The sequence below is a fragment of the Calidris pugnax genome, unplaced genomic scaffold, assembly GCF_001431845.1.
Source record: "Calidris pugnax isolate Ruff unplaced genomic scaffold, ASM143184v1 scaffold111, whole genome shotgun sequence".
Lineage (NCBI taxonomy): Eukaryota > Metazoa > Chordata > Aves > Charadriiformes > Scolopacidae > Calidris > Calidris pugnax.
In genome coordinates this window covers 3,175,633-3,188,557 of record NW_015090872.1, presented here as the reverse complement: position 1 = coordinate 3,188,557, position 12,925 = coordinate 3,175,633, and the positions used below count along the sequence as shown (strand labels likewise).

Here is a 12,925-nt window from a genome sequence, read left to right as displayed (position 1 = left end):
CCGCCCCCGCTGCCCCCCGGCCGGCCCCGCTCCCGCTGCCCCTTCGCGGCGCTCGTCTCGTCCTTTTCCCCGTTCCCCGCCGGCGCTTCCCGGGGCCGGGGCGGGCCAGTCCGCCGCCGCCGCCCCGCCTGCGCTGCCCCGTCCCCCTGCGCGGCTCTCCGGGGCCGGGGCGGGGAGGGAGGGCCGGCGGGGTGTCCCCTGGCTCCCGGCCTGCCGGGGGGACGGTCCGCACCCCAGGCTAGACCGAGCTGGTGTGTGGGAGAGGCTCAGCCGAGCTCGGAAACCCTCCGAAGAAAAGCAGAGCAGATTTCACCACCCAGCTAGGTTTTCTTTGCTCTTTTTTTGATTTAGATGCGTTGCTGTTCCTGTAGAGACTTTGTTGCTTCACCTCAGACCTATGTGACTCTGGTGGAAGGATCATGACTGAAGTCCTCATCTCTGCTGCTCTGAATGGAACTGAACCCAACCTGTTATCCAGCAGTGGCTGGTCTGCGGGAAACGCCACCACCAAGTGTTCCCTGACCAAAACTGGCTTCCAGTTCTATTACCTGCCCACTGTCTACATTCTGGTCTTCATCACTGGGTTTTTGGGCAACAGCGTGGCCATCTGGATGTTTGTCTTCCATATGAGGCCTTGGAGCGGCATCTCAGTTTACATGTTCAACTTGGCGCTAGCTGATTTCTTGTACGTCTTGACTCTGCCTGCCCTCATCTTTTACTACTTCAATAAAACAGACTGGATCTTCGGAGATATCATGTGCAAGCTGCAGAGGTTCATCTTCCACGTGAACCTGTACGGCAGTATTTTGTTTCTGACGTGCATAAGCGTGCACAGGTACACGGGAGTGGTGCACCCCTTGAAGTCGCTGGGGAGGCTGAAGAAGAAGAACGCGGTGTACATCAGCACCCTGGTCTGGGTCATTGTGGTGGCCGTGATTTCTCCAATACTCTTCTTCTCGGGAACGGGGATAAGGAGAAACAAAACCATAACGTGCTACGACACAACAGCTGACGATTACCTGAGAAGTTACTTCATTTACAGCATGTGCACCACCGTGCTTATGTTCTGCATCCCCTTCATACTCATTCTTGGTTGCTATGGGCTGATTGTGAAAGCTTTGATTTACAAAGATTTGGACAATTCTCCTCTCAGGAGAAAGTCAATTTACCTGGTTATTATTGTGTTGACGGTCTTTGCTGTGTCTTACCTTCCCTTCCATGTGATGAAGACCTTAAATCTAAGAGCCAGGGTGGATTTTCAGACTCCACAAATGTGTGCCTTCAACGATAAGGTTTATGCCACTTACCAAGTGACGAGGGGTCTGGCCAGCCTCAACAGCTGCGTCGACCCCATTCTTTACTTTCTGGCAGGTGATACCTTTCGAAGGCGGCTTTCCAGGGCAACCAGGAAATCATCCAGAAGAAGTGAACACAACGTGCAGTCCAAAAGCGAGGAAATGACTCTCAATATTTTATCAGAGTATAAACAGAACGGAGATACCAGTTTGTGAACAAATGCGAAAGATGTGGGAACAGTTTGAAAAAATCCTCTGCTTTGAGACAGTAGGACACTGTAGTGCTACAAGTGTGTGAGGAAAATACCAGTCTCTCAAATTCGTTTTAGGTAAAGCCTCATTTTCTGATCTTAGAAAAGGCTTAACAAAGTATGTGGAAGAATTTTAATGGAAAATAACGTGTCAAAATTCAACTTTCCTTCTCCTTACAATACTCTCATTTCTTTCTGACTTGTGTCAGATAAAGTAAAATGAAGTAAATCCCCTAAAGGAAGAAAGCAATCCAACTGCTTCTGTTTTAATGACTTAGTCTCCCACGTTCAAAAATGTTCTCAATCAGCCTTTCTTTAAAAATAGGAAATAAAAATAAGAAAGAGCAGTATCTTCTCTTCTGAGGCTCAGTCCACATACATAGCCTTTTGCTCACTTGGTGTGGTAAATGACTATTTATATTGGAGTCACGGTGCAGTTTTTCTCACCTTTACAGTTTTATTATATCTTCATCTACTTCTAGTGTTGATAATTATTTGATAGTTTGGTAGCGTTTATGATTCAGTCTTTGAGTGCTGGTGTTTTGCAAAAAGGTAGGCTTACTGATGTCTGCATGATTATGCGTTCAGGTGACGACGGTTGTTCATGAAAAATCTGGACATCCCCTTTAAAGGCAAATTGTCTTCCAGGTGAACTGAGGCCTCAGCCCCTGGCGGGCAGATAAGCAGGTCCCTCCAGGAGCTGGTGCAAGCAGGCACCCGCTTTGCACGTGCGGTACGTAGTGGTGTGTTTTGTGAGCAGATGTTGGTGTGCAAACACCTGCGGAGGTGGTTTGGCTCTGAGCAGCCGGTGCTCCCATCCTGCCTTCCCTGCTGGGGAAAACCGGCGCGTTGTCAGCCGGAGGAGCCACGGGATGGGGCCGAGCAGGGACTGGGCTCAACTGGGGAGCCCCTGCACCAGCCACCCTTCCCAAAGGCTGGCCGGCATCTCGCTGCTTGACTGCCAGTGTTGGGAGCCCCCCTGGAGTTCTGTTCTTTACGGGTAAAACAGGAGAAGTGTGTGTGCTGGAAGTAACAGTACCTTTCAGACAAGTAAAACTACAATTGCTCGAGTTACTTGCGTTCTCATTTGGTACGAGAGTATTTCTGTTCCTGGGAATCTTTATAGATAACATAAGAGTTGTTTCCCAAGAAAATAATTATTAAAAATGGATAATATAAATGGATTATATATGTTATATATACAAATAATTGGGGGGAATTAATTTTTTTGTACTGTGACAAATAAATTACTGTACTAATAAGATGTTGCAATATACTAGAGGCCAAATCCGGCCCTTTATTTTATATCTTCTCCAAATGTGGAATAGATCATCCAGAATTAGCCAAACTGCAATACTGTGTAACACAAGAGCTAGTGATCAGAGCACAGACAAAATCTTAAATGGGTAGTCTTTTCTCATATTTTTAAGAAATGTATTTGAAAATATTGTGTGCTAAAAATGGTATGAAAGCATGCTCTAAATTATACATTTAGTGTACAAAATTAAGTTCTATGTAATCCTAAGGGTGATTTTAACAGATCTTTGTTCCTCCAGTCTTCATAGTAGGAGTAAAATATTTCTATTTTACTTACTAATTTCCAGTGATTGGTAACAAACAAGAATAGCTCTAGTTATTTTTTGACAACATTGTAAAGCAGCTTCTGTTCACACGTATAGCTTCTAATCTGCAGAATCCCTATTTATTGAACTTATTTATTAGAAAGCTAAATGTAAAGTATGTAAAGTGTGGTTCTCCGTGTCGATATTCAGAATTGGGCATTAATGGAAAATTTAACAGCATGTTTCAATTACTGTAATACCGTGTCTTCTAACAGAACATCTTTACAATAAACTCAATTCCACCCTGACTATTCACTGTTGATATGTAACCTAGTGATAAATTAAACTACTGATTTATAGCCTAAAGATAAATTAAATTGCTGCTTAGGAAGCATAGCTTCTTAGAGCAATGTTAAGATCTCATTTAGCCCTATAAGATGAAAAATGTAGAGGTAGTGAAGAAATCCCAACCAAGGGTCAATTGCTAATTAATCCCTACTGACAAAAGACTGTGGAACAGCACAGTCTATTTATATCACCAGAGAATGAGCCTGATTCACAATAAATGACTTCTCCTATTATGTGATTATTTGAGGCTTCATTCAACTGAGGCATGTCTTGTTTGGAATGGCAGATGAATTAAACGGAGAGAGAGCATAAAAATAGGATATTCTCTGAATCTGATTCTTTAGGTCTGAAATTGTATTCATTTCCCAGCATTTCGTGGTCTATTTCTCTCTTTTTTTTCAGTTAGGAAATGAAATGTTCCCCTAATCCGTGTCTGAAAAAAGATCCCAAACAGACACAGCAGAATGTAAAACCCTACGCCCAGGTTGGTCCTTACGCAGTTACAGCCTTTTCGCAATATGTCTCTCTAATATGGCAAAGTTGGCCCATTATTGCAGTGTGTATGAAACCCAAGTGCAACAAAACCCTACGAGTCTGGCTCTGGCAGGCTGGGCACGCTGCAGGAGAGCCCCACGGGCCGGGAGACACCCCACCAGGGAGATGCACCTTCTGGAGCTCAGGACAGCCGTGCCTCTCCTGTTCTGTCTGCCCTGCAGTCTTCTGGGTCTTGAACTGGTTTTTGTCCTTTCCTCATGAGCCGGTTGAAAGCTCGCTCTCTCTTTCATCCTGCCTCGCTGGAGAGAACTGTGCAACTGGCCGGGTGATGCAGCCAGTTCATTACTGAGGTCTGCTCTGATGCTTTATTTACTGAAGATCACTTCTACTGATGCTCAGCCACGGCAGGGGACTGCACTCGGCGGCGGCGCCTCAGAGAAGCGTACGGGAGCCTCCCACTGAACACCAAGAGGGGTGATTAAAAACATTTTACACAGAGTTTATTTTCCATCTTTCAGATCCGATGGCCTGCAGAGCTAACACCTCAAACTGCGTCCTGCGCCGGTGTGACTCCCAGCTGTGCACACGCCGAGATGTCACAGCCTCCTCTGAGTCCAGCTGGAACGTGAAGCTGAGCTTCGTGATTTCATGTACAGTTCCTGCTCTTTTTTTAAGCATTGCTATATGTGACATGGGGTAGTTGGAACCATTGCAAAATCACACCGAGTTCATATCTCCTCCCACGTGGTTACTTTTTACCTGCAACATGACGGAGCCGTGTCTGTTGGCTCACCCTGCCAGAGGAGGCTGGTCAGACGGGAGGGATTAGACACCACCAGGAACAAAGACCAAGCAGATCTTCTCCAGGCAGTGTGAAGGCTGGAGCCATTAGCTCCTTGGGGGAACTTGGCAAGTCTGTTCTTAAATACCTGCCTTTTGGCACTTGTCCTTACTATGATGTGTTTGTGGAAGACAATCAGTCCATCAGCCTCAGTGGCCCAAGGAGATCCCTGTGTTCATACAGACACCTCTGTGACGGGTGCAGTGGAGGAAGCCTTTCCCTCAGCCACTCCACTGGAATTCCTTTCTCACCTTTCCAATATGCAAAGGGAATGCAATCTCAGCTACAGCCTTTGGGCTGTTAATTAATAAGCAATGATGATGATGGGCTGTGTTTACTGGGAACAAGACTCAGCTCATTGTCTCACTACAGGAAGACCACCTAAAAGTTCCACCTTCCCTCATTGTGCTGTATTAGCCTTCGACTAGCAAGTGAGATTAAACAGTTTATGATTTCATGATTATGCTTTTAACCTATTTTTCCTCTGGGTACATTTGGGAATCTTTTAATAACTACAAATCATTTCACTGAAGACGCCAAAAGATTTGAGGTAAATAGTTATTTAGAGCTTAAGTTTTGCCAAAGCATTCTACAATGATCCACGCCGAAACAAATTATTATTCATTAGCTATATTTTGCTTCCTCTGGCTCACAGGGTTAATTTTTTTTTTTTCTCATTTAAGCCCATTAACTCCCACATGGGGTAATCGTTAATACAAAATGAAGTCAGTATGAAACCTACACATGATCTGTTGTCAGTTTGTACGTTTTCATACCACAGCACCTGGGATTTTTTGTTTCAATCCAGTTCATGTGACACCAAGTTAATGAAGTAACGATCAGCCTCAGGGAACTGGCAGTATCTCTCACCTGACCCTGCGCTGAGCAGGAGATTGCGCTGAATGCCCTGGGAAGCTGCCTCCCAACCTGAATCCCCTGGGAGCCTTTGAAACGTGGCTGTGGGAAGCCACCAGGCCATTCTGTGGCAGGTGGTCCACAAGTGAACGCCACAGAGCATCCTACTGCCACCTTCTTTACAGCCTAGGACAGGAGCTGAAGGTTTGTCTCCATGGCGTGGGCCCATAGACTAAACCCTTGGGTTCATGCTGTACCAACCCAAAGAGGGGGAACGCCAGGTTTTCCTGAGCCTGGCGTCCCCCACTTCTCTTTCTCCATGAGGAAGCACAAGGGGGGGGACATGGGGCTCTAGGTGCCCGGCAGAGCAGCCGGATCCCAGGGAGGAGTGGGTGCTGCCGTGGCTGGTCCGGCTGCAGGGCTGTGTCCCTCTGGAGCCCCTGGAGCAGAACACACTTGCTCTGCTCGCTCGGGTCCTGGCAAGAGCTGGGCAGAGCATGGGATGGACCGGGGCTGTTCTTCCACCCACAGACAGCCCGGCCTGGAAAGTCAGGTCTGCAGCTGGTAAACACGATGGGCCTGGGGGGGACAGGAGACAGAAACCTGCTAATTGCCTTTCTGGGATTTTTTTTTTTTTTTTGCTTGCTAGTAGTTTTGGGTTTAGATTTGACCAAAACAAAAGCTTTAGTGAAGAGTGATATGCGTTAACCCAGGTATTTCTGTGATAAACTCATTATTTTTCAAGTCCATACATTCTTATTTGTTCCCCTCAGTGGTTAGTCTCCACCTCTGGTAACATTTTTGAAGGAAGCTCTAGGTCTGAAGTTGAGTTTGGCTGTGAAGGATGCATTCCAAGCAGCCGTGGTCAACTGCTGGTTGCAAACTGGGGACGGTGGAAGCAGAGCTGCTGGTCAGGAATGCTGGCCCTCAAGTGGAAGTTGGTTTAGACCAACACTAAAACCCCTTAACTTTAAAAAAAAACAACAAACAAAACCACCACAACTATAGCTGCTTGAATAGGACTGTTTCACCCTGCTCACATTTGCTGTACCATTTCTAACTTCAGGTGCTTTGCACTGAATCAGAATCTACTACAGAATAACATTTCTGGAGCCTGACCGTATTGGCACAATAGTTTCCAAGACTTCGAAGTTATATGATTTGTGAATTAAAACCACTACTTATTTCGTGGCTGTGAATTACAGTGTGTTTCAAGGATATATGTGAAAATGTTTATTTTTCTATTGTACTGTGATTTTAATATTGTTGAGTAAGTTCAATTTTTGTGTAAATACTAGTGAGATTTGATTGCAATATCAGCAGAGACAGTGCTACTTGGTATTTAAGCTCAGGTTATGTAACTGCTTTAATTAAATAGTAGTAAAAAAAATTAAAAAGCCCTTATTTGTCTATAGTTTTAACAAATAAAAAGATTTTGTTTTTTAATAAAGCACGGGGGGTGTCTGCATGTACATTTAATGTGAGGCATGGCTTTTGAAGTTGTAACTATTTTTAGTGGCAGCAGAACCGCAGCCAGAGTCACTGGCACTGTACCTAGCAACCTCACTTTGTAACCGCTCCAATAAAATTATGAAACATTTTTTTTCTGCCTTTTGTGTTACTGCAGTTAATTCATGTTTCCAGGTGATTCTTCAGGCTGCGATACATACTTAAAAACAGATAATAAAAGGATTGCAAAAAATAAAAGATTTAAAACCTTGAGCAGAACCAGTCTCATCAGCTGGGGATCCAAATAAGTGAGTAAATGAAGTGTTGAGGGATATGCTTCATCTTTGAGGATTTTAGGGGGCAGCGTGTAGGCAGGTGGCAGGGGAATGACCCACCTCCTGACCCAGATGAAAGCAGAAGGTGTGGGGTTCTGCAGGCAGAGGGCTGACCCCGTGTCCCCCTCCCCACCAGCTCCCATTGACAGCATTCAGCTGGGCACGAACCCACTCCCTGTCCCTTCCTCCCTTTTCCTTCTGCAGCTCCCCCTCGGCCTCGGGTGTTTATTCCTCCAATTACTGTCCAGCATGTACAACCGTAATCCAACAGCCTGGAGTGCATCCTCTAGTACGTACAGATCAAAAGCTAAATCTGTCTTTTCAGAAACTTGCTGTTTTTTTCTCTTTGGCAATGGCTGCTACACACTGATGGTTGCTGGATGCAGAGTGACTGTTGCTTCCCAAATGCCTTAACATACAAAAAACACTTAAAGTATTTAACTCCCTATTTTATCCCTACCTTGCCTGACAGCAGAGCAATTTCAGATTTTATATTGACCTCTGTTTTCATGCCATTGGCTTGTTTCGCTGCCTGCAGCTTCCCTAACTTCACACAGCATGCAGTTTCATTCTGCTTACCTGTTTATTTAAGTCAGGTGGCTGCAGTGCCTGGAGGTAGCCTCGCTCCTGTGGGCTTGGGGTGTTGGTAGAAGAGCTCTGGGGTGCTGTGGGGCTGGGTGCAGGCTGCCAGCACCCCCCAACCTCTGCCCACTCCTGCATCCCTGGGCAGGATGGAGAGATGGCCCCCTGTGAACCTCATGAAGTTCAACAAGGCCAAGTGCAAAGGTCCTGCACCTGGGTCAGGGCAACCCCAAGCACAAACACAGGCTGGGTGGGAAACGGATTGAGAGCAGCCCTGAGGAGAAGCAGCTGAGGGTGCTGGGGGATGAAAAGGTGGGCTTGAGCCATCAATGTGTACTCACAGCCCAGAAAGCCAACTGCATCCTGGGCTGCATCCCCAGCAGCAAGTCAAGGGAAAGGATTCTGCCCCTCTACCCAGCTCTGGAGGCAGCACATGACCATAAGGAATATTAGTTTATAAACTTTTAAAAAATAATCTTACAGCATTAAAAAGAGGAGACAAATCTGTGGCAATAAGCAATGGGCTTGATAGATAAATAATTGAATAAATGGGGGTTTTCACACCATGCAGCTCAGCTTTCTACTGCCGACATCAGGCTCCTGCTCCAGTGCAAGTGGGTGGGAGATGCTGGGAATGCCACTGTAGAGTTCGGGCTGAATTCAAGGGGGCTGGGCTGGGAGTAAGTCAGTGCTTGGAGGCTCCTGGGAGAAGTGACACATTCCTGTGGGATTTACCCGGAATCATTGCTGGCAGCGAGGCGGCTGGCTAGTGCGTAGCCCCACCAGACTCGGTGGTGTCCCAGCCCCGCTGCCCGTGCAGGCAGCCCCACAGCCATGTCTGCATCCCTGCGGGGTTAAACATGACCGAGGGCTCATGGTGAGAGATGCAGAGCTGCTCGGTGCCGCTGAGACTGAACCAACCGTGTCTGCTGGCACAAATATAAATACCCAGAGACTTCATGAGTTACATGGCAGCTGAGTGTGGGTGTCACAAATGCTAGCAGTGCCTCTACGTGAGGTACCAAGAGGACAGTGAAGCGCCGGGTGTATTTATAGCCCCTGGGGCGCACACACAGTGCTCCTTGGGGAAAGGCATCACCGCCCTGCGGGGTGGCAATGACCCACTGCGCTCCCCAGCCCCGTGGTGGGAGCAGCCTCCTGCCAGCTTGTCCACCACTGCTGGCCAGAAGCTGGGCTGCATGAACGGCTCGTCTCACCCATGGGGCAGGAGCAGAAGCCCTGGAGCTGGACACCCCCACTCCCTTTGGGACACTCAGTCCCCAGCCGGGGTCACGGCAGCTGGCACCGGGCAGCAGCCAGCAGGCAGGTGTCTCAAAGCCCAGGCATATTCTCGACTTCCCAGCTGAGAATCAGGCAGCAACTCCCACAGGGAAACCCCCACCAGGGCCCTGAGCGGCTGCGCCTCTGCCTGCGGGAGCCCAGCTAGGCATCCTTGTGTCCCTGAGTGACCACTAGATGATCCACTCATTTAAAGTGCTCAAAACATCATTTACCCTTCCTGGCATTCCCATATAGCCAAGGAACAGCAGAGCTATTTCTGTAAATAATTCATATAAGTCTTCCTCATTCAATTTATCACTCCTCCATGCAGCAGCAGCACCGGCAGCCGCCCTGCACACTCCTCTTGGAGACTGCAACAGTGTCCAGGAACAGGCTGAACTCCATCAGCAGGAGTCCCGCTGCTCTCATGGACCTTACCCAGCAGGGCGAGTGCCTCAGCTCTCTGTTAGTCACATTAAGAACCAAAACCAGGTCCTAATCCACGCCACTGGCCATTGATGGGACCACTTCCACGCTTGCACCATGTGGAAGAACACGATGGCTGTGAGCACATCACGATGCGGGGGCTAGGACATCCCCCAAGCTCTGGGCCAGTCACCCAGGACACACTGACGCTGGGTTTGTCCCCTGCCTGCGGGTTGCAGGGGCCCATGTCCTGGTGTCACCCCCCTGGCAGCACGTGCTCCCTAACAGAGATTTCTCTGTGGAAGCAGGGTTGGTTTGTTAAAAGAGCAAGTGCTTAAAAATGCATTTCCTTCCACTGTGAATAACAGCCTTTTGTGGGAAACTGATTTTTCTCCAAGACAGTGACTGAGAATCGACTTGGCTGTGGAGTTTGCTGCTAACTTGGTGGAGAGGAGGGTGCTGGGGCGGGCAGACACACAGCCAAGCATCCCCTGCCGATGTGCCAGAGTCTTGGGGCACAGCCTGGGCACCTCTGGGTGAGGACTCGGTTGCTTGGTCTCTCTGGGCCCCAGCCGGGAGACTTTCTCGGGGGTTATACACAGTTTCGTACCAAATGTTACGCTACGATTAAGTTCAGAATTGAAGAACACTTTTAAAAAACCATGTAAGTTTAATTCTTCACAGACTACTTGCATGGTAGATTTTGGTATGAACACCTGAGAAGTCCAGCCATACATGGAAAATAGATGAACTTTGCATTGTAGAGGAGAAATGATTTATTTGTTTTATATTGCTGGTCCTTTTTAATGGGAGATTCATCAAACGACACTGTCCTTGCTGTGTTATTTCCTCACTGACCCTCCCAGGAGCCAGCAGTGCCAGCTCTGGCCCTGGTGAGCAGGAACAACTCCAGCATGGCCAAACTCCTCCTGTGCTGACTAGGACGGGGGTCTGGACCTGCTGCCTCCAGCCTCACTGAGTGGGTGTTGTGGTTGTTGGAGCCAACAATGTTGGGCTTAGGCAACCAGGAGTTAATTTCTCCCCCTTTGAAGAGGGGGACATTGTGATGTGCACGTCTGTATTAAAGAGAAGCTCTGGTTCTGTTGTGGCAGAGAAAAACCCTCCCTGGACAAACAGGTGCCTTCAGAAACACAGATTAGTGCAAAACAAAGTCATACAGATTCTTTCCCAGTGTACAGACAGACCAATACATCCCACATAACGAGTAAGATGCAGTACAACATGTGGATTTTGTTCCTTCTCCAGGAAAGTTGCGAGTTAGTGGCACTGCCATGCAGCATGTCCTGGGCAACACACACAGCTTTGACAGGAAACTCGGGACCAGCACAGGCAGAGATCACAAAATCCCAGTTAAAAATAATAAACCACTTTGCTATAGGGAGGGGACTGTACCTACAAATTTTAGTTCACAAAGTGAAATGTAATTTTTGCAAAAGGAAATCGCAAATGATCAGCCCCTTTGGGTAATTCTGTAGGTGCTGTTCAGCCTCCGGCAGCGGAGGAACCGGCAGAGCCCTTGGGCAGGGAGGCAGCGGGGCAGGACGGCGCCGCTGCAAAGGGCTCAGATTGGGCCGACAAGGGGCAGGAGCCAGGACAGAGCTAGGCATGCAATCAGGTAATTATTTATTCCCCCTGGCACCCCACATTTCCCTGCTTTCTATTATATTAATTCCACAGCCGGCAATGTCCTCTACCGCACACCTCCATGGGAGCTGCTTGGTGTGGCAGTGGCAGCACTGACTGGAGCCCAGCTGCTGAACCATCCCAACTCTATCCCCATCCCCATCCCTATCCCCATCCCCATCCCCATCTCCATCCCTGTCCTCATCCCCATCCACATTCATGTCCCCATCCCATCCCCATCCCACCTGTGGGGCTCCATACAGGACCCCAGGACCTGGCTGAGGGCAGCAGAGGATGGGTTTTGCTTCTTGCTGCTCCCCTCGGCTGCAGTTGGGCAAATACAATATGAAAAATGGCCTGGAAGGGCTTTTGTAGCAATTACCTATGCGGCGACAACAACCAGGCCAGATAAAAGCAGTGTACCCTGGCTCTGCCTGTGCTTTCCTTCGAGCTGCAGCTTTCATCTGCCTCAGCAATGTGTCAGGACACGTTTGGCACAAATGAAAAAGTAAGTTGTTGTTTAACATTCTTGTGTATTACTGAGCGGTGGCAGTGATGCTTCCTGTAAAACATATCTGCGAGCGTGGCAAAGCTGTTTGATATTACAGGCCTTATTTAAAACAGCATTTAGATAGTAAAAGCAGTCATTTCCCTCCATCCCCACATACCAGCTACCCATTAAAATTCCTTCTCATGCTCTTGCACAAAGACTAATTTTGGCAAGAGCTTGACTTGCCCTAGATTTTTAAAAGACTACTTGTTTTAAAACAAAGTCCTTCGGGGAAGGGAGAGAGCTGGGAGAAGGACTGCTTCCTCTCCCTGCCCCCTCCCCAAGTCCTACAGTGACCCAGCACCCCCCAGCCCATCACTCTCTGGTCCCACCAACCCCCAGATCAATACGTCCCTGGTTCCAGCACCCCCTGGTCCCACCATCCTCCAGCTCAGCATCCCCTGGTCCCAACAACCCCTGGTCCTATCACTCCCCCATCCCAGGCAGATGCAGCAGCATCCTCATCCATTGAGGGGGCTCCCAGCCCCACAGAAAGGTGCTGGAGGGGAGCAGGAGCCTGAGCAGGAGGAGCTGGGGGAAGATTGAAAGGCTGCTGTTCGCCTTGACATTTACATGCTAAAAATAAAGTTTCCAGTGTTAAATGCTTTTAAAAAAAAATTATGCCAATATTCAGATATTACTTAAGGGACTCGATTCAGAGTAAAAGCTCTGGTTTTGTAAGCTGGCTCTCGCTACCACCAGAATAGCTTTTCAGCAAAAATGATCTCTTATTTCTAAGTTGTCTCCTCTCCTTCAGACAGTGGGAAAAATGTCACTTGACAGTCATCAGTGAGCATGGCAAAAATCAGAAGAAAAATTACCTACAGGTGTCCAGTGTAACACCACAGAAAATAGGTACAGAGAGACCCACGAAGGCAAATTAACAACTAAACCCCCACTTCAAGCAGATGGAGAAGGCTGACTTGACTGTTTGGATGTGATTCAATGAAAATGTTCTCTAGCCTTCCCTTTTTGCATGGGGAATAAATCTGCAAAGAAAAACATTTCTCT

General features: G+C 47.9%; 1 protein-coding gene across 1 annotated transcript; it reads left to right on the top strand.

Moving 5' to 3' along the window:
- The first annotated feature begins 266 nt into the window (after positions 1-266).
- On the top strand, positions 267-7,247 carry P2RY1 (purinergic receptor P2Y, G-protein coupled, 1). Its single transcript, XM_014945973.1, has one exon. It carries the CDS (start codon positions 420-422, stop codon positions 1,509-1,511), a length of 1,092 nt encoding a protein of 363 aa, XP_014801459.1. The 5' UTR covers positions 267-419; the 3' UTR covers positions 1,512-7,247.
- Positions 7,248-12,925: the final 5,678 nt, after the last annotated feature.